General features: G+C 34.0%; 2 protein-coding genes and 1 long non-coding RNA gene across 3 annotated transcripts; all 3 read right to left on the bottom strand.

The window, feature by feature from the left end:
- Positions 1–370: 370 nt before the first annotated feature.
- LOC140955792 (uncharacterized) lies at positions 371–26,453 on the bottom strand. The gene is made up of 3 exons (XR_012170349.1): positions 26,247–26,453; positions 26,001–26,101; positions 371–491 (listed from the first exon to the last, which is right to left on the bottom strand). It is a non-coding gene; the product is annotated as an uncharacterized lncRNA (long non-coding RNA).
- Positions 7,236–12,707, bottom strand: LOC118059614 (TMV resistance protein N-like). Its single transcript, XM_073410402.1, has 7 exons — positions 12,279–12,707; positions 11,504–11,996; positions 10,242–11,349; positions 9,845–10,120; positions 8,935–9,759; positions 8,185–8,799; positions 7,236–8,093 (listed from the first exon to the last, which is right to left on the bottom strand). Exons 2-7 carry the CDS (start codon positions 11,989–11,991, stop codon positions 7,365–7,367), a joined length of 4,041 nt encoding a protein of 1,346 aa, XP_073266503.1. The 5' UTR covers positions 11,992–11,996; positions 12,279–12,707; the 3' UTR covers positions 7,236–7,364.
- On the bottom strand, positions 20,023–25,742 carry LOC118059615 (TMV resistance protein N). The gene is made up of 8 exons (XM_073410499.1): positions 25,255–25,742; positions 24,667–24,727; positions 24,272–24,384; positions 23,069–24,164; positions 22,681–22,956; positions 21,935–22,594; positions 21,097–21,684; positions 20,023–20,939 (listed from the first exon to the last, which is right to left on the bottom strand). Exons 1-8 carry the CDS (start codon positions 25,740–25,742, stop codon positions 20,199–20,201), a joined length of 4,023 nt encoding a protein of 1,340 aa, XP_073266600.1. The 3' UTR covers positions 20,023–20,198.
- Positions 26,454–26,754: the final 301 nt, after the last annotated feature.

Raw genomic sequence — 26,754 nt, 5'->3', positions numbered from 1 at the left:
ATTTGCCATATCTTTGAGATTCCATCCGGATAGATTTCCTGCCTCTTCAAGAGCTTCTCTCCACTCCTTCACATTCTCTTCAGAACGTTCTTCATGTTTAACAAATGCTTCTGCAAAATTGCCAGTCTGTTTTCTCACATCTGAAGGATCAATGTCATAGAATATAGGAAGAGCAATCTGACCAGTTTTCCTATATTTGCACTTAAAAATCTCCACTAGTTCATCTAGACACCATCTAGAAGATGCATATCCTTTTGAGAAGACCACTATAAATATCTTTGATTCTTGAATTGCCTCGAGGAGATGTTGGGAGATTTCTTCTCCTCTAGGAAGTTCATCATCATCTCGAAAAGTGTGGATTCCCGCTTGGACTAAGGCAGTATATAGATGATCTGTAAATGCCTTGCGAGTATCTTCTCCTCTAAAACTCAAAAAGACATCATAGGCCCCTTGTGGTCTAGATCGAGAAGAATCTGGCTCTGTCATGGCAGCTGCAGAAATAAAGGCACGATTAATTAATTAGCAATGAAGCGATTGCAGGAGGTATCTGCTATCTTGCAATTATAACTAGTAAGGGATACATGTGAAGTGATCATCAAAGACAATACATATGATCCTCTCCATTTTTTTCATGGATACGTCCACTACGAGGGCGCAACATTGGCTTGCTTGATCAACTATATGCAATCCTATCAATAGTACTCATGGACAAAGATGGAGAGGATAGACTAATTTGGAAGGACAATAATTCAGGAAGATTTTCAGTGAAATCTCTCTGCGGATTGTTGAGTCCAAAGCCTTCCACAAACAATGCCTTCTCGTTTGCTGGATTTTGGAAAGGTATTGTGCCTCCTAAGGTAGAGATCTTTTGCTGGATGGCTATCATTAACAGACTCAACACCCGATGTATGTTGGTTCGAAGAGGTATCTTGAGTAGCTCGGAATCAAATTGCCCTATTTGCCTTGTTGAAGCAGAATCGGTGGACCATATTCTGCTTCACTGCCATAAGCATTGGCTCATTTGGTCCAAAATCATTAAATGGTGGGGTTTAGTTTGGTGTTGCCCAAAGAGCTTCTCAGATATGTGGTCTCAATGGTCTTCCATGGTGCATGGTAATTTTCAAAGGAAGGCATGGTTGATGTTGTTCTTCTCAGTGGCATGGTCTCTTTGGCTCCTTCGAAATGATCTCATTTTCCAACAGAAGACACCTGATTATGACTCAATTTTTTTTTCTTATTATCAGTCATCTATGTCTTTGGCTAAAAGCTATCCATTCAGATTTTCCATACTCCCCTTCAGATCTGATCAGATCGGCAGATGGCTTGCTTCGGTGGTCCAATGCTCACTCTTTCAGGATTAAAAATATATGGTCTCCTCCTATGATTAATAGGCTCAAATGGAATGTGGACAGCTCTTCTCTTGGTAAGTCAGGCCCCTCTGGAATAGGTGGTGTGCTGCGAAATCATCATGGCCATGTGCTCGGTATGTTCTCTGTTCCAGTTGGTAGTTTAGACTCTAATATTGCTGAGTTAAGGGCTATTGTGAAAGCCATTGATCTATCAGCATCTAATTGCCATTTACACCATCAACACCTCATCATCGAATCTGACTCTGTCAATGTTATTCGCTGGATGAATAATCCTCTCAGTCGTCACTGGAAGCATCATAATTTGTTCTCCTATGTTAATAGACTGAAAGCATATTTTGGTTCAATCACCTTCTCTCATATCTTTCGTGAAAGTAATTGCATGGCAGATGGCTTGGCTAAGCAAGGAGTGCGGAGATCAAGTGAATTTGTTGCCTGGCTTTGAATCCACCATTTTTCTATGGGCTTGCTATTGTTTCTTCTCCCATTATGTCTTTGAGTATTTTCTATTTTGTTTTGTTGAGGAATGTTTAGCTTCAGCTCATTTGGATGGATTTTGTATGGTTTTCTTTGCTTTGGTTTATCTTAAGTTACGCTTTATCCTTCATATGACTTTATGCCATATTAAGATATTGTGTAGCTTTTGTACTATTCCCGTCAGACTTTGACGCTTATATAATAGACACATCTTTCAAAAAAAAAAAGACAATACATATGAATGTGCTGAGTAGGAATTTCAACGTAATTACTATTAGAGAGTAAGGTAAGAAAATCATTCAGTCATTGAGTTTCACCTAATACTTCAAGCTTAACAACCAGAGAGCATAAAACAATAGCATTTAAAAAGCTTATTGAGGTAAGCTTTTCTTCTCTTTCGCGAGGATGAATCATTTTCTTCATCTTTGGATTGCTTGCGTTTTTCTTTCGGCATTCTAAAATGGAATGATCTTGTTCTAGAAGACATGCAAGGAATTAACTCAATAAACTCATCAATGATGTCTATCTGAACATAAAGCTTACAAATTATTGTTATGAGTAAAGACATGAAATTAAAACAAGAAAGAAGCAAAGAAGAGGCTGATCTATAATCTATAGCTTTGGGATCAACTCCCTGTTGATTTAAAAAACAATGGTTAAAAGCAAGTTCATGAAGTTTTGTTAATAAATACATTTTCAACCAAGGAACACTTTCTAGTCACTTTAAAAATTAAAAATTAAATCAAATAAAAATCTTTTGCAAACCTCAATTTATTTTTTCAAGTATCATTGAATGAGGAAAAAAAACCTCCATTAAACACTTTTTCAAGAAGAATTTTTTTAAAAAATTACATTATTTTTTTTATTTTTTTTATTAACTTCAAATTAATACATTTTTAGTTTTTTTTTAATCATTTTGATGTGCTAATGTCAAAAAATGATTTTAAAAAATAAAAAAAAATTTATAAATACATATTTTAATACAAAAATTATTTAAAAATCAACCACAACCATACTCAACACACTATCTAAATCTTTCTCCCCAGTCGGCATCATTGATTACAAAACCGCGTTGTTGGGTATGTCATTGGCTGCATCACAATCAAATGGCATAATATTCCACACGGATTAGTTCAATCTTAAAAATGATAGCTTGACAAGGATTAGTTGAATCTGTGCATCACAATCTCAAATTGGCATAATTTTCCACTCGGGAAACTCAGAAGAGTCGAAGACCCTCACCCTCACTCTCCATCTCCATTTATTTGCCTGCTGAATTCCATCTCTCAGCCCTGCGCTTTTTCTTTTCTTTTCTTTTTTGTTTCCGGGTCTAGTCTGATACTTTTATTAATTTTATTCATATAAAATATATTTATTATTTAAAAAATTATTTTTTTATTTTTAACATTATTTAAAACTTGTTATTAATTTTATTCATATAAAATATATTTATTATTTTAAAAAATAAAATTATTATTTCTACCGTGTTTTTGAGAAACCCGACAATAACATCATAATCAAAAAGTATAAATTTCCACGGACAACTTGCATATACATGGGACAACTCTAACCATTTTCTTGTTCTTGTTTGTTGATTTGCTAATTTGTGTTAAAGGGAGGGAAAGGGACTGGATCTATATAATCCACCTTTCAATTCTTTGTGTTCATATTTATGTTGATTCATTCTTAGCGTTTTAAGGGATTTTCGGCTGGTGACTAGTCTAGTACAGTCTAGCACATAATATATTTATTATGTTGATTCTTTTTTTTTTCCTTTTTGTTAAGAACATCTTGACCCTTTTGAATTTTAACAAGGCAGTGCAAGGGCTCCTAAAAGTGTAGGAAAAATAAAAGGTATTAAAATAATGAGTTAACTTGTAAAATTATATGATTTTATGAGTAAGTATATATTTATTATTTAAAATTGAGTTAAAATAAAAAATAATAAAACTAGACTAAAATCATATAAAATCAAGTAAAATCATGATTTTACTATTGATTTTACAATAATTTTAAAATTTCAATTCTTATCTTCAACCATGAATACCGTTATGTTTACTTACTAATACAAGAGTCCACTAGAAAATTTGGATTATTTGCTACCAACTCATAATTTCTTAGAGTTGTTTGTATAATATGTGTTTAGTTATACAACTTAATTTTGTCACGTGATCCAGTCTTGAGAGGTAGGATGAGGAAACGTGAAGGATCTTATATCGATTCCAACATGCCCGGTTTGGTAAGCCACTCATAACTCCTCATTCTCTTTATCTTGCAGTTCGTTGATATATATATAATTTTCCCAAGGACTTTAGCTCAATATGATATGTGGCTATTCAAAACTACGCAGCCTTTAAGTGGAAATGGGGTGGCTAGAGTTCTGGATTCAGGTCATCCAGACTACAGGAAAGGTGACCTGATTTGGGAAGAGCACAGTCTCATTACAGAAACAAAGGGACTGTTCAAAATTCAACACACAGATGTGCCTCTTTCCTACTATACTGGAATTCTTAGTTTGTTTTCTTTTTCTTTTGTATTTGATTTTTATTTTTATCAAGATTAGGTTGCCGTGGTGCTAGTGAAATCCATGGACGGAAAGTGTGAACTGAACTTGTTGGAGGAAATATGTTGGATGCTGTGCTGCTCAACGTGAGGTTAATTATATGCTACTTGTCCATGTCATATCGACACACTCACTACAATGAAATGTTAACATCTTTTGGCTCCGAGCCCGAGCATATATAAATCTACCAAACTCAACAGTAATCCTTGAATTAGAGATACTTTCTTTGATAAAATTAGAGATGTTTCATGCTATCAGGATAAAGGATAAGGATGATGGACTATGTAAACTAAACTGTAAAGGTTTTAAATAAACTAAAAACCAGTTTAAACTAATCAATTTCAAATAGGTTTAACTTGGTTTTTTATGGTCTCAAGTTTATTATTTAAATTAATTTTTTTTTTGGGTGTTTTTATTGGATCGATCTTATTGAGGTTTCTTTTGGGCTTTTATTATAATAAACGTGAGTTATTTTGATCATTTTTAGGCTTTTCAAGGTATCTTTTGATCTTTGGAGTTGTTTTTTAACAAAAGTTTTTCAAGCCCATAAATAATTAAATGAAGGTGCAAATTGCCGAGATGTTATCTTATGCAGATTAGAACCTCACAAATGGAAAGGCTGGCGTATGATCCGAGATGACATAGAATGCCTCTTAACCAGTATATATATGGTCCACGTACCTTTGTGTAGAATACTAGAAAGCCAACAATGTTGCCTACTATATCCCAATCAACCAGAGGGTTATCCAGATTTTCATATTTAGTTAAATACCATAGAATATCAGGTTGCCAATAATTCAATTAATTTGCAGAAAAAATCAAGAAAGGCTTTTCTAGCAAAATCAGAGGAAGAATTGGATAATATATATCCTTCTGTTGTTCACTTATATAGAAGAACTCAACTACAGCCTTTTGAAGCCTGCATGTTTCACAGAAGAGTCAATATTTCAGAGGAAGAATCAAGGCAAACAATCACCAGTACAATATCTTTGAAAGTTGTTGAGTTACATCTCTTGGGTATGCTTTTGCAAGCTAGATTCTTGAAATCATTTCAACTTTTTTTAAGAACAAATGATTTTTATTTTCATTTTCTTTATAGAAAGCAGCTCAAAAGGCCTAAAATGACACCATAATCTACCTGAATCAATTAAGCACGTTAATGTAGCGCCCTTAGCAAAAAGGAGAGCAAGCTCAACCTTGAGATCCTTTGAAGGGGCGAGAAGTTAGATACTTTCTCCTGTTTCCTCCTCCCTTCTCAACTAACAAATAGTGTGGAGAATCTGGAGATCATCAAAAAGTTTCGAATTTTGTTTTCTTAAAAAGAAGAGACACTCACAGAGATAGGCAAAAGGTGGGGTCTTTGGTTTCACAACAAAAACCCAATTTCATTCCAATCATTTTTGCGTGCAATGATCCTTCCTTCAGATTTTACGGGCTCTTCGTTTCTTTGTTTTACAACATGAAACTGATTTCTCTTTTTGGTGTAGTTTTTAGTACTTAAAAGAACACGTTAATTGGACGAAAAAGTTCCACTTTTTTTTTAAAAAATCTTTTGTTCTTGTTTGTTGATTTGCTAATTTGTGTTAAAGGGTTCTCAATGGTTTGGTTTTTATTACTTAAAAGAACATGTTAATTAACAGGGTTTGGTTTTTGTTAATTAGAAACAAGAAAAGCTTGTTTGTGAACAATTAATGGGTCTTATTGTGAAGAACTGACACTTATAATTGAAGGATAACCAATGCTTAGGAGGGTCGTTGAGGTATAATCCTTTTCACTTTAAAGTTTCTATTCTTTTAGATTTTTTATAGGTTTTTATTTTTTGGAAAGTGATTTTTGAGAAACCAGTTTCCAAACTTTCCTATATTTGTTTGCTATTAAGAAATTTGATCGACGGAAAAATACTTTCCGGTCAACGAAAAACACTTTCTAGTCAAAGAAAAATTTGGCTTGGTTTCTAGGAAAATGTTTTCCTTTTATTTTAGGCGGAAAAATATTTTTCTGGAAGTTTTGAAAAAATTTTAAAATATCATATTATTTGCTGATTTATATCAAATTTGATCCTTAAATTTTTGATTGCTATATATATATATTTTGTTTTGAATATTTGTTTTTCAATTTCATCACTAAGAATTTAATTGTTATATTAAGTTTGATCCTCATTTTTATAATTGTTATTTGCTTTTTTCTTATCAATTTTTAATTGAAATTTTTTATCTATCAAATTTGATCCTCATTCTTTTGATTGTTACTTATTTTATTTTAAATAATTTATGAAAAGTTAATTAGTATTATTTTTAATTTCTTTATCTTTTAATTTTTTTTTATTTTTTAGATTTAATCTCTATTATTTTGATTATTATTTATTTTATTTGAGATAATTTATGAAATTATATTTTTTTTCAATTTCATTCTCATTCAACTTTTTCATTTTTAAGATTTGTTCCTTATTATTTTAATAAATTTGAAAAGAAATAAAATATTAATAAGTCATTTTCCAACTCATTTTCCATGACATTACCCAACATTAAAAAGTGTTTTTCCAACTAGCCGGATTACTCTAACGCAATTTAAACTTGTGCAAGAGATCCATGGTATAATCTTCACTTTAAAGACTTGGATAAAAAGATGCATGGTCTTTTATGAGGAAACCAAGTTGATAAAAATCTCATTTTTTCACAGCTATTTTTCTGTAGTCTCTTAAAAAATATATATAGATAATTGCATAGAAATAGTCAAGAAAAAAAAAAGAAACAATTGGCATTTAACACCCATGAAGATTATGTTGCATAAGATTTTTTAAACCACCACAACCCACATCAGTCCAATAATTTGACTAGCTAAAATAAATACTATATTTATTTAATTAGTGATTTTACACAACAAGATGATAATATAATAGCTAAGTGGGCATAAAGTGGGGAGTTTTCTCAAACCAATCCCTCGACTAATTGAGATCATCAGGTGAAAATTTTTGCATGGTTATGATTTTCCATAGGCTGAACCCCCGAATCAAAAAAAGCTTTCCACTGCTGCCTTGTAGAAAATCTCATTGAACCATGACGGGGATGGTGAAGCAGATGATATGGTGATGAAGGTATCGTTATATCGCTTTCAACTTCGGACTGTTGGTTGTCAATCTCATGATCTGACGATCCTGACCCTTCAAATGAAGTCTCGTAGTAGTCAATGTCATGATCCCCCTCTGAACCTTCAAAAGACTCTTGGTTGTAAATGTCATGATCCAACGCTCGAGTTGCATCGTATATGCTCCGTCCAAATGGATGTGTCTCTATCACATGGATCCCACATCGTACCACTTCATTGTTTTCGGACCGCAATATCACATGTAGTTCCAATCCATCATCTCCACAATATTTTTCCATTGCCATCTCAAGTTTACTTATGACTATTACCCACCTACCACGGAAATAGGGTCTTGCATGTGTAGCTTCGAACAATTGTATACTGTTGCTTTTATTTTTTATAATAGCCTTGTATTCTTGACAACCACCACCTGAACAGATAACCCAAATGAGCAAGCCTTCGAAATCTGGAAGTATATTAAATGATAACGAACATCCTTCTCCACTATAGCTGAACCAATTTGGAATCATAGAATAATCTTTGGGAACCATAAAAGCCTTGAAGGGAATAAAATACTCGCGATAATGATAATTGAAGATTCTCTGCATAAATATTGAATTCAAGGAATGCTGAAATTTTAGACACTGATTAATACACACACACACACACATATTAGAGAGACAAAAATAGTACCTCAAGAAGCCAGTCCTTAGTATTTTTTGATAAATTACTCAGACCTTGCTTGCCGTCATTCTCAATGAAATTGTAAAGCATATATTGAGATAGATATGGTGGTGCAGGTATTACTCTATCTCTTCCAACTTCAGACTCATGATCCCACTCTGACCCTTCAAATGCATCTGGCTTTTCAACTATCACATGGATCCCACATTCAAACACTTCAGTGTATTCTCTCAAACTATCGAGCATGTCCAGAAGTTCCACGAACAGTTCCAATTCCTCATCTTCACAATACTCTTTCATTGCCATCTCACTTATACTTATGTATCTCAACCAACTTCTACAGCCACCTTCGTATAACGTTCCTTCAAACAATTGAATATCGTTGCATTTATTTTTTATAATAGCCTTATACTCCAATCTGGTGGTACCAGAACTACCAATCGAGCCTTGACAGACAACCCCAACGACCAAGCCTTGGAAAACTGGAGGTATATGAAATGATAATGAACTTCCTTTTCCTCGGTAGCTAAACCAATTTGGAATCGTAGTGAACTTATCTCTGTGGCTGAACGTATAACAACGATTGAAGAGAATTTGATACCCATAACCACCGTAGCATAATGCCTGTATATATATATATATAATATATATATATATATATTGATTCCAAGGAATGCTGAATATTAGACATTAATTAATGTATATCTAGTATGAGCCAATTAAGTGCTTATTTGTGTTCAAGAGAGACAGAAATAGTACCTCAACAAGACTTTTCTTATAATTATTTGATGACTTGTAGTTGGGAACAGAGCGCATAATCCAGCCATGATTACTTAGACCTTTCATGCCTTGAATCTCTATTAAATCCGGACAAGTATATAGAACCAGATTTAGATATTTTTTTGCCTGGATTGGTAGTCTTACAGTTCGCATTGATTCGCAACCTTCTGTATCCAAATGTTCTAAATTTGAGGGAAGCTCTGGGATTGACACAAGATTGCTGCAATGCTTAACTCTCAAAAGCCGCAGCATAAAAAGGATACCAATGCCAGAAGGCAGACTGAAGAAATTGTTTCTTGATAGATCCAATTCTTCGAGAGAGGACAAACCTCCAAAATCAACAGAATTAGTTGCACGTTCAGACAAACCATAATTTACAAGTTTTAACTTTCCCAATACTCTCCAAATAGTGGAAGTTGGAGCTAGCAGAAAAGCTGAAATCCAAGAAGAATTTGGTGAAGGCCGATATGGTAAGTTCCTGTTGCAGTGTCCGCGCAATGACAACTTCCTCACACACTTTAAATGTCCAATTGAAGAGAGAAATTGCTCGTTGTTAATTCCATCTGCTAGAAGCTCAGTGAAGAACTCAATATCACTCATGCACTCCGGCAGCTCCTTAAGTTCTGAACACCCCGAAATATTCAAACACACAAGAGACTTTGAATGTCCAATAGATTGATGTACCTCAACTAAACTTGAGCAACCTTCAAGCAGTAGTTTTTCTAGACTTGAACTGTGCAGGTTTGGTGTTTTTATAAGGTTCTTTGAATAACTGAGATCAATGATCTTTAGAGTGTTGAGAATCTGTCAGAGCAGTGAGGAAAATCATTAAAAAGTAATCATCAAAAGTTCTCTAGACAAATTTTGGGCATTTTGATATGTTTCGCACCTTTTTTTCCTTCCATAGTTCTCTGATGTTACTATACTTCATATCAATAACAACTACGTAGTCTAGTGAAATGTCGGATGGTAAAAATCTCAGAGGACATTCAAGCCAACAAATCCACGTCAACACTTTAGAAAGCCGTTCGAAAGATCCGGTGAGATCTACTCCGTTGATTTGGAGTAATTTTAAAAATTTCATTTTTGTAAATGATCCTGTGCTTAGTGATTTGTCTTCTGATCTTGTCACATCCAGTGTAAGGCCCTTTACAGCTTCTGTTCCCTAAAAAAGCAAAAAAAGAAAAAAAATTCAAAATCAAGAGAATTTTGATATGATTGTTTGTAATAAGTTTGACAATAACGATACACATGAATGTGCTTTTCTGTATGCATTGAGTTCTTACCATCTGCATCTTGAGTACTTTCCACGTATCCTCTTGACTCCAAATTCTGCTCCTTCGCGCAGGATTTTCAGGTGACTCTTCCTTAACGATCTCCCTTCCCATCCCTCGTAATAGATCATGCATGCTTATCGTTCCAGAATCATGAACTTTAATCAAAGACCTTTCAATGAGAGTTCCCAAATCTTCTTCTAGATTGTAACCAGATCGTCCTTCTAGCACTTTGGCTACATATTCTTTCTCTCCACCAATAAAGAAGCATGCAATATCAAGAAATGTATTCTTTAGTGTAGGTTCATCCAGTGTGTCAAAACTTATTCTAAGTTTTTTCTGAATTTCACGGTTTGGAAATTTTCTCAATCTATTAATTACAGATTCCCATCTAGCTTGGTTTTTCCCAATCAAACAAGAACCTAAAACCTCAAGAGCTAAAGGAAGTCCTCCACAGTATTCAACTACATCATTCGAAAGCCCAACATAATCTTTTGCTGGCTTGGTGTCCCTAAACGCATGCTGACAGAATAGCTGAAGGGAGTCACCCCGGTGCAATTCTTGAACCTGGTATCTTTGATCAGCTTCAAGAAGTAAGCGCTCATCACTAGTTGTAATTATCACCCTGCTTCCGGAACCAAACCAGCTTCGCTCTCCCATCAAAGCATTTAATTGGTCCAGATGATCCACATCATCAACAACAACAAGAACTCTTTTGCGGCAGAGGCGTTCTTTAATCAGAACCTTTCCTCTATCAACACTATTGATCTTCTCAGTATTTTGTCTTAAAATATCATGAAGTAGTTGTTGTTGTACAAGAACCAAATCATTAGGTTCTGATTTTTCTTTGACATTCAAAAGAAAAGAGATTCCCTCGAATCCATATCCATAGCCATAGCAGAGTTGATTAAATACAAATTTTGCTATAGTCGTCTTTCCTATTCCTGGCATCCCATGTAAGCCCACAATGCGTACATCATCTGTTGCAGTACTTAGGAAGTGAAAAAAATTGTGAGCAAGCGGATCAATACCTACTAGGTGCTTCGGAACATGTAAGTACTTGGGGTCCAATTTAGTCAGCACATCCTTGATAATCTCTTGGACAAATTTTGCTTCACGCCTGTTCATGGACAAAAGCAAGTCATTAGTCATTAATAGCAAGACAATTAAGTATGTTCAAAAAGTATTTTATTGTTTCACATTGTAAAATAGGTAATGTATAATGACTCCATATATAAATGTGTGGAAGTGAATCTTATAGAGAAAAGGCATACCCATTTGCCATATCTTTGAGATTCCAACCAGATAGATTTCCTGCCTCCTTAAGAGCTTCTCTCCACTCCTTCACCTTCTCTTTAGAACGTTCTTCATGTTTAACAAATGCTTCTGCAAAACTACCGGTCTGTTTTCTCACATCTGAAGGATCGATGTCATAGAATATAGGAAGAGCAATTTGACCAGTTTTCCTATATTTACACTTCAGAATCTCCACAAGTTCATCAAGACACCATCTAGAAGAAGCATATCCTTTTGAGAAGACCACTATAGATATCTTTGATTCTTGAATTGCCTCGAGGAGATGTTGGGAGATTTCTTTTCCTCTAGGAAGTTCATCATCATCTCGAAAAGTGTGGATTCCTGCTTGGACTAAGGCAGTATATAGATGATCTGTAAATGTCTTGCGAGTATCTTCTCCTCTAAAACTCAAAAAGACATCATAGGCCCCTTGTGGTCGAGATCGAGAAGAATCTGACTCTGTCATGGCAGCTGCAGAAATTAAGGCGCGATTAATTAATTAGCAATGAAGTGATTGCAGGGGTATCTGCTATCTTGCAATTATAACTAGAGTAAGGGATACATGTGAAGTGATCATCAAAGACAATACATATACATGAATGTGCTCAGTAGGAATTTCAACGCAATTTCAACGGAATTAACTCAATAAACTCATCACTGATGTCTATCTGAACATAAAGCTTTGAAATTATTGTTATCAGTAAAGAAATGAAATTAAAACAAGAAAGAAGCAAAGAAGAGGTAGAGTTATACCTCTATATAACAAAGGGTTGGTTGGATTCCACACAAGCTATGAAATTGCAGCAATCTGGGAGAGAGGTTAGCTGATTAATTAATACTGCTTCCAGCTAGCTGCCTTTGTTTGACGTCTCAGAACTGAAATCCTATTCCTGGGACGATACTTTATTTCAACTACCCAAACACGGTTATCAATTTTTGTTATCAACTCCCAAGTCAGTCTCTCAATTTACATATAGTTTGCAAGAAGCAAAGTAGAGTTACCAGCAAGAACATGAGAAATTAACAAGGGAAATTCCTTTGTAAATGACAAGGAATTGAACGTTAAATAGTGAATTGAACAAAAACGGTTATTAATTTCCAGTCAGTCCATTGATTTACTTGTAGTTTCAAAGAAGCAGAGAAGAGTTACAAGCAAAAAACATGGCAGCATAAAATTCCATGTATAACTACATGCAATCAGTAGCAACAATCGCAAAGGTTACCTCAATATGGTGTTTGAGTTGTTCGGATTCCACGAACCTGGTGACTTTAAAGATCAAATTGCAGCAATCAGAAAGGTTAGCTGAAGAGCAAAGAAACGAGGACTGAAGGCAATATTGTTTCGGGTATCATATGTAGGAATAGGAGCTTGGAAATTTCTTTAGCAGCGTGTGATCAAGGTAATTTCCCGGTTGTTGCTGATTGATTATAGTTGTTGCTTTAGCGCGCCTCTGACATAGACTGGAGGACTAAATTTCTTTAGCAGCGTGTGATCAAGGTTTTTATTTTTTATAAAAAAAATTTAAATAAATCTAGATTAATCCCAACTAATCTAAAATCTAGAGCTTTGGGATCAACTCCCCGTCGATTTAAAAAACTATGGTTGCAAGTGCATGAAGTTTTTTGTTACAAGGATATGCTTCTCGAAAAATAAAAGGAAAATTGTTGTTTTGTTTCTACCTTAGAATAAAAATAGTTTTTAAATTTAATTTTACATTAATTAAAATAAATATTAGTAAAAAAATTTTAAATTTTTTAAAAAAAAAACTCATCATGTTATGCTAAGAAAGTCACAAAAAAATATTTGTTAATTTTAAATTGATAAAATAAATATTTTATTTTCATTGAATATTCATGAGTAATTTTTTCAAAAAAAAATCTTGAATATTAGGTTCATATATAATTATTCATAAAATAATAATTAACATTACTAAAAAAATTATAATCTTATTTAAAAATTACAGCACAACCGAATAAGTTTATAAATATTATTTTTAAAATGAATTTTATGACAAAAATGTCAAAAACCAAAACTTGAAAGACCATATTGAATTTTTTAGTGGAAAAGATTGTCGCAATCCACAACAGTTATGGCGAGGGCTACACGTCTAAGCATCAATCTAGCACCATTGATTACAAAACCGCGTTGTTGGGTGTGGCAGCATCACAATCAAATGGCATAATTTTCCACACGGGAAACTAAAGAAGAGTCGAAGACCCTCGCCCTCACTCTCCATCTCCATTTATTTGCCTGTTGAATTCCATCTCTCAGCCCTGCTTTTTTGTTTCCGGGTCTAGTCTGATATTTAAAAAAAAAAAAAAAAATTTATCTTCAACATTATTTAAAACTTGTTATATATTAATTTTATTCATATAAAATATATTTATTATTTTTTTAAAAATAAAATTATTATTTCTACCGTGTTTTTGAGAAACCCGACAATAACATCATAATCAAAAAGTAAAAATTTCCACGGACAACTTGCATATTTGTTCTTGTTTGTTGATTTGCTAATTTGTGTTAAAGGAGGGAAAGGGACTGGATCTATATAATCCACCTTTCAATTCTTTGTGTTCATATTTATGTTGATTCATTCATAGCGTTTTAAGGGATTTTCGGCTGGTGACTAGTCTAGTACATTCTATTTGGTAATGTGATCCGGAGGCTTTCTTTTTCTTTTTCTTTTTTTCCTTTTTGTTGAAAACATCTTGACCATTTTGAATTTTAACAAGGCAGTGCAAGGGCTCCCAAAAGTGTAGGAAAAATAAAAGGTATTATTAAAATTTCTAATTCAATTTAATTTAGTGATTTCCAAACAAGCAATAGTTTTTGAAATTGGTGCTTTTCTTCAACTATTCTCCTGGATTTTTTTTTAATCAATAACATGACATGATTGTTTTGGCAATTGTTTTTGCTAAAAACATGATTGTCATAGCCATTTTGCACCCTATTTTTCTAGCAATGCAAAAGAGAAAAACAACATGGAGAAAAAGCTAGCAGAAACAGTTGTATATCTTATCTATGTATAGAGATTGCAAACTTCTCTGTGTGTGTTTAACGTTTTGGAATTTCTGGCACATAATGGCAATGAGTGGTGATGAAGAAGTAGCTAACAGCCTAACAAGCAGGTGATATTGAAGAAGTATGTAATCTCGGGTCTGCCTAAGAAATCAGACGTGGAGGTGATCGCTAGTACCATCAACCTTAAGGTACCAAAAGAAACTCCTGGAATTCTAGTCAAGAATCTGTATTTGTCATGCGATCCAGTCTGGAGAGGTAGAATGAGGAAGCGTGAAGGATCTTATATCGATTCCTACATGCCCGGTTTGGTAAGTCACTCATGCCTCCTCATTCTCTTTATCTTGCAGTTCGTTGATATATATATATATATATATAATTTTCCCAAGGAGTTCAGCTCAAACTGATATGTGGCTATTCAAAACTATGCAGCCTTTAAGTGGAAATGCATGGGGTGGCTAGAGTTCTGGATTCAGGTCATCCAGACTACAGGAAAGGTGACCTGATTTGGGAAGAGCACAGTTTCATTACAGAAACAAAGGGACTGTTCAAAATTCAACACACAATGCAATATTGTTAAAATCACGAGTTGACTCGTAAAATCATTACGAGTTAATATATATTTAACGTGCAAAATTATTTGAAAAACTCAAAAATAATTAAAATCAGGTTAAAATAAAGTGAAATCATATAAAATCGTGATTTTAGAACTGTTTTCATGATTTCATCCAGAATTATATACGTCAGGCTCCAACCCTCCAGCTCACATCTACATGACCTTCGCTATACCTTAAAGACTATACTTATAGCATGACATTGCCAAGTAAAGCTGTAAAGACTATACTTATAACATGACGTGGCCAAGTAAGGTTTTTCAGAATCACTCATATTAATGGGTATTTGGCAATTTGCATAGTTTTTTGTTTATGTTTCTAGATTTTTTTAAAAGTGTTTTTAACATTAAAAAAATATTTTTATATAATTTTAATATATTAATATAAAAAAATATTTTAATATATTTTTAAATAAAAAAATTATTTTTAAAAAATATCATTCATTATAATTTTACACATAATGATTCGTATTATTCTTATAGTATAACAATTAATTAATCAAGTTCTTTCATCAATCAATTTAAACGATATTTACGTACTCAATTGTACATATAAATATTAGTTTTTTTATTTTTTTAAAATTTTATTTTTGATATCAATATATTAAAATGATTTAAAATCATAAAAAAAAATTGAAGAAAAACAATTATCTATATTTAAAAAAAAAAATTAAATACAAAAATATCTTTTTATGATTTTACAATTTCACGATCCGTTTTTACGATCCAAATTTATTTTGTATTTTTCATGCCACGTTAAAAATACATTTATAACGAACTTGCACAGATGTTCCTCTTTCCTATTATACTGGAATTCTTGGTTTGTTTTCTTTTTTCTTTTTCTTTTGTATTTGATTTTTATTTTTTATCAAGATTAGGTTGTTCTAGTGCTAGTGAAATCCATGGATGGCAAGTGTGAACTTAACTTTGTTGCTACTCAATTTTTGATCCATCTATGTGATAAAATTTTCAAAAAAATCCAAAAATAGAGAAAAAACAAAAGAAAATCCAAAAAAATATATTTTTAATATATTTGCATCGTTTTTAGCATTTTCAGCATCGTCTCAAAAGAATTTAATTTTTCAAAGGTCTTTTGAACGCGTTCGACTTTTAACGCGTCATTTTTAAAATTCTTGAATTTTCTCATTGAGTCGACGTTGATATTGCTTATTTTCGGAAAAAAAAAACAAGAAAAAATCAAAATTTACAAAAAAAGAAAGTTAAGGGACCAATTTTGAGGCCCAAGCAACATTTTACCTATAAATATAGGTCCACAACTCGAAACAATGAGAGGGGCAATTTTGAACATTTGGGGAAGGCAACAAAAAAAAACCCTAAAAAAAAAAGCTTAACTCTTTCTTCTCCATTACCCGAAGCAGCCGCCTCCCCTCTTCTGATTTTTCTTCTTCTTCCTCCCCCCATCCGTCTCTGTTCCCTGACACTGCCAAACACCAGCCCTCCCTTTTCTTTCATCTAACCCGAGCAGACCCAGCTCCCCCATCCAACAGCCCCACAGCCGATCTCCCCCCTCACCAAATTGACCCCCAGTCTTCTCCCCTCAGCCGCAAGCCTCCCTTTCAGCTACAAGACAGCCACCACATTTCCACAAGCCTCATTTCCACATATCTTCCCTCAATAGTTGTTCCCATTTCCACCGCAACTTCAGCGGCCACAGCCAGTTTTCACCGCCAGTGGCAGCAACGCCGTCCTCGCCAATGAGCAAGCAGCTCACACACAGCAGCACCAGGGCCACACTCTTCACCTTCTCCCTTCGGCAGCGCCCGCATACCCAATAGCCTCCAGCGACATCTACGCATCTACAAATCAGCAGTCATCCTTCCTCCTTCTTCTAGTTACCCGTAGCGGAGGGGAGGATGAAAAACCCATTGAAGAACAGATCTGCAGTGAAGCAGATCTAAAGGAGAAGAGAGAGAGGCATATCCAAAAATAAGGAAGAAAAGGATTAAAATCAATTGCCATTTGTTGCATTTTCTTGGATTTACAGGTGACGAGGTCCTCACGGGTGGCAGGAAAGTAAAGAGGGGAGGAAGCCATTACAGCCCCCCCTCCCCTTCACGCTGTTTGAACCCACGCGTCGTCAGTAGTGGAGGCGCGTGGAGGAGACACGTCGCCACTGTTCCTGCAGTTGTAGAAGGCCTTCCCTGCAATTTCTAAAGTTTTTAGTGGCTATTTTGTAAATTTGAAATTGTGTAATGTAATTTTTGTGTAGTTGTTTTGAATTTGTATTTTGAAGTATAGATGTAAAAAAAAAAAGGAAAAAAATATAGTAAAAGTGTATGTGTGTGTTTGTATGCTTTTTATGGATGTTTTTTTTTATGATAAAATTGCAAAGAATGAAGAAGAATTTAATATTTTGATTTGCTCACGGTCAAGAATTATGAACTTACATGTAAGTCGTATTTCTAATATCCGATGAAAAGACAAAAATTTTAAAACTTCTTTAACACATCAAAGCCACAAAGCAGCTTCCCTCAGGTAGGGTGCGTTGGGGGTGCTAATACCTTCTCTAACCACAATCAGTTCCTTACCCATGAATCTTTGACAAGACCAGTACATCCAAGTTTCCTAGTAACCCTCACTTAAATACTAGGTGACGACTTCCAATGAATCAAGCAAACGAAACAAAAAAATTGCTAACTGACGTCGCGCGGGTGACGTGCGACAAACTTGTTAGAGGAAAGGTGTTAGATGTTCTGCTGCTCAACATGAGGTTGCATGGACGCATTGCTCTGAGCCCGATCATATATAAATCTAGCAAACTCTACATTAATGTTTAAATTAGAGATATCTTTCTTTGATAAAATTAAAGATGTTTCATGCTATCAATATATTTTATATGGTAATGTCATCCGAAGGCCTTTTTCTTTTTTTCCTTTATTTTCCTTTTGTTAAAAAAATCTTGACCCATTTGAATTTTAACAAAGCAGTGTAAGGGCTCCCAAAAGTGAAGGAAAAGTAAAGGGTATTAAAATTACGAGTTAACTTGTATGATTTTATGAGTAAATAAATATTTATTGTTCAAAATTAAGTTAAAAATAAAAAAAAATAAAAAAAATGGACTAAATTCAGGTAAAATCATAATGTTACTATTGATTTTACAATATTTTCAAATTTCCAATTCTTACCTTCCTCTATGTATACCTTTATGTTTACTTACTCATTCATGAGTCCACTAGAAAATTTGGATTATTTGCTAGCAACTCATAATTTCTTAGAGTTGTTTTGTATAATATGTGTTTAGTTATGTAACTTATTTTTAAGTTGGACCTATAATAATGATTTTTTTTAACATGATTTCTTAATTGCTTGTGTGGAATTAATTTTCCACCGTAATTGAATTTAATTATAGTATTTAATTTGAATTCAATTTATTAATAAATTAAATCTACATGTTTGAAATAAATAGAATTCAATTCATTTTATTTTTTTATATTACCGTCATCTCATTTATTCAATGTTCTATAATAAAAAAAGATAGGTATTTAAAAAAAAATAAGTTTTAACATTAATTTTTTTCTATTTCAAATTATAAATCAAAGGGGTTAATATCTATTTTATTTTGATATAATTTTTTAGAGATTGAATTCTATGTAAAATTTAATTCTTAACACTAAAAATATTTTAAATATGAGATATTATTAAAAATTTCTAATTTAATTTAGTGATTTCAAAACATGCATGAGTTTTTGAAATTGGTGCTTTTCAACCGGATGGGTTGGCCGAGGGAAAAAAGAAACTTCTGCCGTGAAGAAAGCCCAATTTCAGTCGAATCATTTTTGCGTGCAATTATCCTTCCTTCAGGTTTTACGGGCTCTTCGTTTCTTTCTTTTACAACATGAAAGTGATTTCTCTTTTTGGTGTATTTTTAGTACTTAAAAGAACATGTTAATTGGACCAAAAAAGTTCACCTTTTTTTAAAAAAATAAATTTGTTCTTGTTTGTTGATTTGCTAATTTGTGTAAGGGGATGGTTTGGAGTATGATTGTGGTTGTTTTTTTAAAATGTTTTTGCTCACAAATATATTAAAATAATATATTTTTTTATTTTAAAAAAATTATTTTTTGACATCAGCACATCAAAATGATTTAAAACATAAAAAAATAAAAAAAATATTCAAGTATTTTCAACCAATGTTGATTCATTCATAGATTCATAGGTTATAAGGGATTTTGGGCTAGTAACTAGTATATTCTATTTGGTAATGTGATAAAAGCTTTTTTTTTTTTTTTGGTTAAAAAAATCTTTTGACCCTTTTGAATTTTGACTAAGCAGGGCTTTGAAAAGTGTAGGAAAAGTTAAGGGTGTTAAAATTAAGAATTAACTTGTAAAAATTATATAATATAATTTTACAAGTAAATATATAATCATCGTTCAAAATTAAGTTAACATAAAAAACATATAAAAACCAGACTAAGATCAAGTAAAATCATGTAAAATCTACCCATTTTACAATAATTTTAAATTTTTAATTATTATCTTCCTCAATGCATGCCCTTGTGTTTACTCATTAATGCATGAGCCCACAAGTGCTTGTATTTATGGATTATTTCTTTAATCAATAGTGCATAGATGAAGAAAACATGGTCATACTTGAACACTTCCTAACAAATAAAAAATTATTTATTACAGAACAAAACTTTGAAAATTCTTATTTCATAAAGATAATTTTATGGACAAGAGTGACAAACAATACTCTAAAGTCTAATCTATCATGTGTCTAAGCCAAAATAGTGCCATAGTCTTTTAAACAAGTTTACAACATTATGATTTATTTATAGAAAATCCCATAACTTGTCTCAACTTTGAATTGTTTGATTTATTATTTATTTTAGATCATACAGGGTCTACAATTCTTTAATGATTCTCTTATTGAAGTTCATAGTGTGTAACAAACAATATCAGTCTGTTGCTATTTAAAATAAATACTACATTAATTTAATTAGTGATTTTACACAACAAGATGATAATATCATAGCTAAGTGGGCATAAAGTGGGGAGTTTTCTGAAACCAATCCCTCGACTAATTGAGATCATCAGGTAAGAATTTTTGCATGACTATGGTTTTCCATAGGCTGAACGCCCGAATCAAAAAAGCTTTCCACTGCTGCCTTGTAGAAAATCTCATTAAACCATGACGGGGATGATGAAGCAGATGATATGGTGGCGAAGGTATCGTTCTATCACTTTCAACTTCGGAGTACTCTTGGTTGTCAATCTCATGATCCGACGATCCTGACCCTTCAAATGAAGTCTCGTAGTAGTCAATATCATGATCCCCCTCTGAACCTTCAAAAGACTCTTTGTTATAAATGTCATGATCCAACGCTGGAGTTTGATCGTAGTTGCTCCGTCCAAATGGATGTATCACATGGATCCCAGATCGTACCACTTCACTCTTTTCGGACCTCAATATCACATGTAGTTCCAATCCATCAGCTCCACAGTATTTTTCCATTGCCATCTCACGTCTACTTATGACTCTTAGCCACCTACTACGGAAATAGGGCATTGCATGTGTAGCTTCGAACAACTGAACACCGTTGCTTTTATTTTTTATAATAGCCTTTAATTCTTGATGCCAAATAGCACCTGAACAGACAGCCCAAATGACCAAGCCTTCGAAATCTGGAGGTATATCAAATGATAATGAACATCCTTCTCCACCGTAGCTAAACCATTTTGGAATGATGGAATAATCATAGGGAACTGAAAAGGCCTTGAAGGGAATAAAATACTCGAGAAAATGATAATTGAAGATTCTCTGCATAAATATTGAATTCAAGAAATGCTGAGATTTTTAGATACCAATTAATATATATATATATATATATATATATATATATATATATATATATATATTTGTGCGCGCGCGCGCCAATTGTGTGTTTATTTGTGTGCAAGAGAGACAGAACTAGTACCTCTAGAAGCCGATCCTTGGTATTTTTTGATAAATTACCGAGACGTTGCTTGCCGTAAATCTCAAAGAAATTGTAACGCGCATATTGAGACAGATATGGTGGTGCAGGTATTCCTCTATCTCTTCCAACTCTAGACTCATGATCCCACTCTGACCCTTCAAATGAATCTGTCTTTTCAACTATCACATGGATCCCACATTCAAACACTTCAGCGTCTTCTCCCGTATAAAGTCCCACGCACAGTTCCAATTCCTCATCTTCACAATATTCTTTCATTGCCATCTCGCTTAGACTTATGTATCTCAACCAATTTCTACCGACACAATCACTTACAGTTGCTTCAAACAATTGAATACCGTTGCTTTTATTTCTTATACACAATTTGGCGCTTCCAATAAGACCTATCAAGCGTTGACAGACAACCCCAACGACCAAGCCTCGAAAAACTGGAGGTATATGAAATGATAATGAACTTCCTTTTCCTCGGTAGCTGAACCAATTTGGAATCATAGTGAACTTATCTCTATGGCTGAACGTATGCCAACGATTGAAGAACATATGATACGCGTAACCACCGTAGCACAGTGCCTGTATATATTAGACAATAATTAATGTATATATTGTATGTGCAAATTGTGTGCTTATTTGCGTGCACGAGAGACAGAAATAGTACCTCAGCAAGACTTTTCTTATAATTATTTGATAACTTGCTCTTGGTAATATAGGAAATAAACCAGCCATGATTATTTAGACCTTCCATGCCTTCAATCTCTATTAAATCCGGACAACCAATCAGAAACAAACTTAGATATTTTTTTGCTTGGATTGGTAGTCTTACCCATTGCATAGATTTGCACCCAAATGTATCCAAATGTTCTAAATTTGAGGGAAGCTCTGGGATTGATACAAGATTTCCGCATTCCTGAACGGTCAAAAGCCGCAGCTTAGAAAGGATGCCGATGCCAGAAGGCAGACTGAAGAACTCGTTTTTTGATAGATCCAACTCTTCAAGAGAGGAAAAACCTCCAAAATCAACAGAATTAGTTGCACGTTCAGAGAAACCACAATTAACAAGTTTTAGCTTGCCCAATACTCTCCAAATAGTGGAAGTTAGCAAAAAAGCTGAAATCCAAGAAGAATTTGATGAAGGCCGATATGGTAAGTTCCAGTCCCACTTCCAGTGTCCACGCAATGACAACTTTCTGACACACTTTAAATGTCGAACTGAAGAGAAAAATTGCTCGTTGTTAATTCCATCTGCTAGAAGCTCAGTGAAGGACTCGATATCACCCATGCACTCCGGCAGCTCCTTAAGTTGTGAGCACCCCGAAATATTCAAACACACAAGAGACTTTGAATGTTCAATAGATTGATCTACCTCAATTAAACTTGAGCAACCTTCAAGCAGTAGTTTTTCTAGTCTTGAACTGTGCAACTTTGGTGTTTTCACAAGGTTCTTTGAATAACTAAGATCAAGAATCTTTAGATTGTTGAGCATCTATCAGAGCAGAGAGAAAAATCATTAAAAAGTAATCATCAAAAGTTTTCTAGATGAATTTTTAGGCATTTTGGTATGTTTCGCACCTTTTTTTCCTTCCATAGTTCTCTGATGTTACTGTACTGCATATCAATAACAACTATGTAGTCCAGTGAAAAGTCAGATGGTAAAAATTCCAAAGGACATTCAAGCCAACAAATCCACGTCAACACTTTAGAAAGCCGCTCGAAAGATCCGGTGAGTTCTGCTCCATTGATTTGGAGTAATTTTAACAATTTCATTTTTGTAAATGATCCTGTGCTTAGTGATTTGTCTTCTGATCTTCTCACATCCAATGTAAGGCCCTTTACAACTTCTGTTCCCTTAAAAAGAAAAAAAAAATCAATAGAACTTCCATCTGATTTTTTGTAATAAGTTTGACAATAAAGATACAAATTAATGAATGTGCTTTTTCTGTATGCAATGAGTTCTTACCATCTGCATCTTGAGTACTATCCACGCATCCTCTTGACTCCAAATTCTGCTCCTTCGTGCAGGATTTTCAGGTGACTCTTCCTTAACGATCTCCCTTCCCATCCCTCGTAATAGATCATGCATGCCTATCGTTCCAAAATCATCAACTTTAATCAGGGACCGTTCAATGAGAGTTCCAAAATCATCTTCTGGATTGTAATCATAACGTCCTTCTAGCACTTTTGCTACGTATTCTTTCTTTCTACCAATAAAGAAGCATGCAATATCAAGAAATGTATTCTTTAGTGTAGATTCATCTAGTGTGTCAAAACTTATTCTAAGTTTTTTCTGAATTTCACTGTTTGGAAATTTTCTCAATCTGTCAATTACAGATTCCCATCTAGCTTGGTTTTTCCCATACAAACAAGAACCTAAAACCTTAAGAGCTAAAGGAAGTCCTCCACAGTATTCAACTACATCATTCGAAAGCTCAACATAATCTTTTGCTGGTTTGGTGTCCCTAAACGCATGCCTACAAAAAAGCTGAAGGGAGTCACCCCGATTCAATTCTCGAACCTGGTATCTTTGATCAGCTTCAAGAAGTAAGCTTTCATCTGTAGTTGTAATTATTACCCTACTTCCAGGGCCTAACCAACTTGGCTTTCCCATCAAATCAAGTAGTCTGTCTGGACGATCCACATCGTCAAAAACAACCAGAACTCTTTTTTGTCGAAGTCGTTCTTTAATCAGAACCTTTCCTCTATCAACATCATTGATCTTCTCAGTATTTTGTCTTAAAATATCATGAAGTAGTTGTTGTTGCAAAAGAACCATATCCTTAGATTCTGATTTTTCTTTAACATTCAAAAGAAAAGAGCTCCCCTCGAATTCATGGCAGAGTTTACTAAATACTTCTTTTGCTATAGTCGTCTTTCCTATTCCTGGCATCCCATGTATGCCCACAATGCAAACCTTCTTTGTTGCATTACTTATGAAGTCTCTTATTTCGTTGACAAGGGGATCAATACCTACTGGGTGAGTACCAACATTCATGTCCTTGGGATACAATTTGTTCCACACTTCCTTGATAATATATTGGATAAATTTTGCTTCATGCCTGTTCATAGACAAAAGAAAGTTAATAGCGAGAGAATTAAGTGTCGGGAAATTATCATTAATGGGCAATGACATGTGTGTTAGGATATTGTTATTTAGTGGCAATACCCCACCACCAAGCAAGTGGAAGCACCATTAATGCCACAATTGGTGGCATGTATTAAGGCTTTCTTGTCCCACCAAAATTGACAAGTATGCTGGAGAAGCTTACCATTTAATGCCTATAAAAGAAGTATAATTATTTGAGAGCAATGAAAGCATGTAGAGAGTGTAAAGAATGAGGCGAAGAGAAGAAAAGAGAAAGAGGAGCTGTTGTCGTGGGCAACAGCCCTACTGCCATTTGCAACAGTGTGTGTGTGAGCTGGGAGTTGAGTTAGAGTGAATGTGATCCTCCTTCTCCATGTATTTGTTTTGTACTTTTTCTCTATCTCTAATAATTGTGACTCTCCCGTAGATGTAGGTAATTTGTCGAACTATGTTAAATATTATGTTAGTGTGCTTACCCTTCTATGAGCAAATATTAGTACATCACCGGTCGAATATCCCCAACAATGTGCACCTACCCTAAGAAATAGAGATGTCATTATCAAAAGGCTACAATGAAAGTTGCATCAACCATTGACAAAAATGATGCACCCATGTGTTGCCACCATTTGTGTCATAATTGATGGCCTATTGTCTTACCATTGATGCCTATAAATAAAGGCATTATTTGAGAGCAAAATGAGAAAGAGTTGTGAGAGTATGTGAAGATAATAAAAGAGAAAGAGAGAAGAGCTACAAGGGCAGCAATGTGAGTTGAGAGTAGAATTTGAGTGAAGTGATCATTTTCCTCCATGTATTTGTTTTGTATCCTTTCTCTATCTCTAATAATATGGACATCTCCCGTGGATGTAGGCAATTTGTCGAACTACATTAAATATTGTGTCAGTGTGCTTAGCTTCCAATGGACAACTATCAGTACATCACCGGTCGGATTCCCCAACATTAAATATGTTCAAAAAGTATTTTATTGTTTCACATTGTAAAAAATATAATGTATAATGACTCCATGAATGTGTGGACGTAAATCTTATAGAGAAAAGGCATACCCATTTGCCATATCTTTGAGATTCCATCCGGATAGATTTCCTGCCTCTTCAAGAGCTTCTCTCCACTCCTTCACCTTCTCTTCATAACGTTCTTCATGTTTAACAAATGCTTCTGCAAAACTGCCAGACTGTTTTCTCACATCTGAAGGATCAATGTCATAGAATATAGGAAGAGCAATTTGACCAGTTTTCCTATATTTGCACTTAAAAATCTCCACTAGTTCATCTAGACACCATCTAGAAGAAGCATATCCTTTTGAGAAGACCACTATAGATATCTTTGATTCTTGAATTGCCTCGAGGAGATGTTGGGAGATTTCTTCTCCTCTAGGAAGTTCATCATCATCTCGAAAAGTGTGGATTCCTGCTTGGACTAAGGCAGTATATAGATGATCTGTAAATGTCTTGCGAGTATCTTCTCCTCTAAAACTCAAAAAGACATCATAGGCCCCTTGTGGTGTAGATGGAGAAGAATCTGGCTTTGTCATGGCAGCTGCAGAAATTAAGGCACGATTAATTGGCAATGTAGCGATTGCAGGAGGTATCTGCTATCTTGCAATTATAACTAGTAAGGGATATATGTGAAGTGACCATCAAAGACAATACATATGAATGTGCTGAGTAGGTATTTCAACACAATTACTATTAGAGAGTAAGTTAAGAAAATCACTTATTCATTGAGTGTCACCTAATACTTCAAGTTTAAGAACCAGAGAGCATAAAACAATAGCATTTAAAAAGCTTACTGAGGTCAGCTTTTCTTCTCTTTCGCGAGGATGAATCATTTTCTTCATCTTTGGATTGTTTTCGTTTTTCTTTCAGCATTCTAAAATAGAATGATCTTGTTCTAGAAGACATACAAGGAATTAACTTAATAAAATCACCAATGATGTCTATCTGAACATAAAGATTTCAAACTATTGTTATGAGTAAGGACATGAAATTAAAACAAGAAAGAAGCAAAGAAGAGGTATGTAGCCATACCTCTATACCTCTATATAACAAAGTGTTGGTTGGATTCCACAAGCTATGAAATTGCAGCAATCGGGGACGGTAATTTATTTCAACTACCCGAACATATTTTTCAATTTACATGTAGTTTCAAAGAAGCAAAGAAGAGTTACTAGCAAAAATGTAACGAGGACTGATCAAAGCTAGAAGAGGCAATATTGTTTGGGAGAAAGAATATGAATGCTTTCTTGCAAATTATTAGCTATGTATGCAAAAATTATCAAAGATGAAGGGCAACATTAACATCATAATAAAAAAAGAGAGAAAGTTATGTTGATAAACGTTAAAAGTTAAAATAATATCATCAAAGAGTATATCCCCAGCTCATTGATGAGCTTGGTCATGTGGGCAATATTTTACTAAAACCTAGTTGTTTACCTTTTAAAAAAAATAATATAAAATTATTGTTAATATAATTGGGATTGGACAAGTAAACTAGCTTGGTTACGAGAAAACTGAGCAGGTTGGTTAGATTACACGAAGTTAATA

The sequence above is a fragment of the Populus alba genome, chromosome 7, assembly GCF_005239225.2.
Source record: "Populus alba chromosome 7, ASM523922v2, whole genome shotgun sequence".
NCBI lineage: Eukaryota > Viridiplantae > Streptophyta > Magnoliopsida > Malpighiales > Salicaceae > Populus > Populus alba.
Note: the sequence above shows the minus strand (reverse complement) of the source record. Positions and strands in the feature narration are given on the sequence as shown.

Bases quoted from the DNA above. Each gene is read 5' to 3' on its own strand.
- LOC118059615 (XM_073410499.1), bottom strand. From the start codon at position 25,742: ATGACAAAGCCAGATTCTTCTCCATCTACACCACAAGGGGCCTATGAT. The intron at 24,728-25,254 runs GTATGCCTTTTC...TCTATTTCTTAG, and splicing joins CTCAAAGATATGGCAAATGG to GGTAGGTGCACATTGTTGGG. The intron at 20,940-21,096 runs GTACTAGTTCTG...ATATTTATGCAG, and splicing joins CCAAGGATCGGCTTCTAGAG to AGAATCTTCAATTATCATTT.
- LOC118059614 (XM_073410402.1), bottom strand. From the start codon at position 11,991: ATGACAGAGTCAGATTCTTCTCGATCTCGACCACAAGGGGCCTATGAT. The intron at 9,760-9,844 runs GTGCGAAACATA...CTGCTCTGACAG, and splicing joins AACTATGGAAGGAAAAAAAG to ATTCTCAACACTCTAAAGAT. The intron at 8,800-8,934 runs GTACTATTTCTG...ATATATATACAG, and splicing joins ATAAGAAAAGTCTTGTTGAG to GCATTATGCTACGGTGGTTA.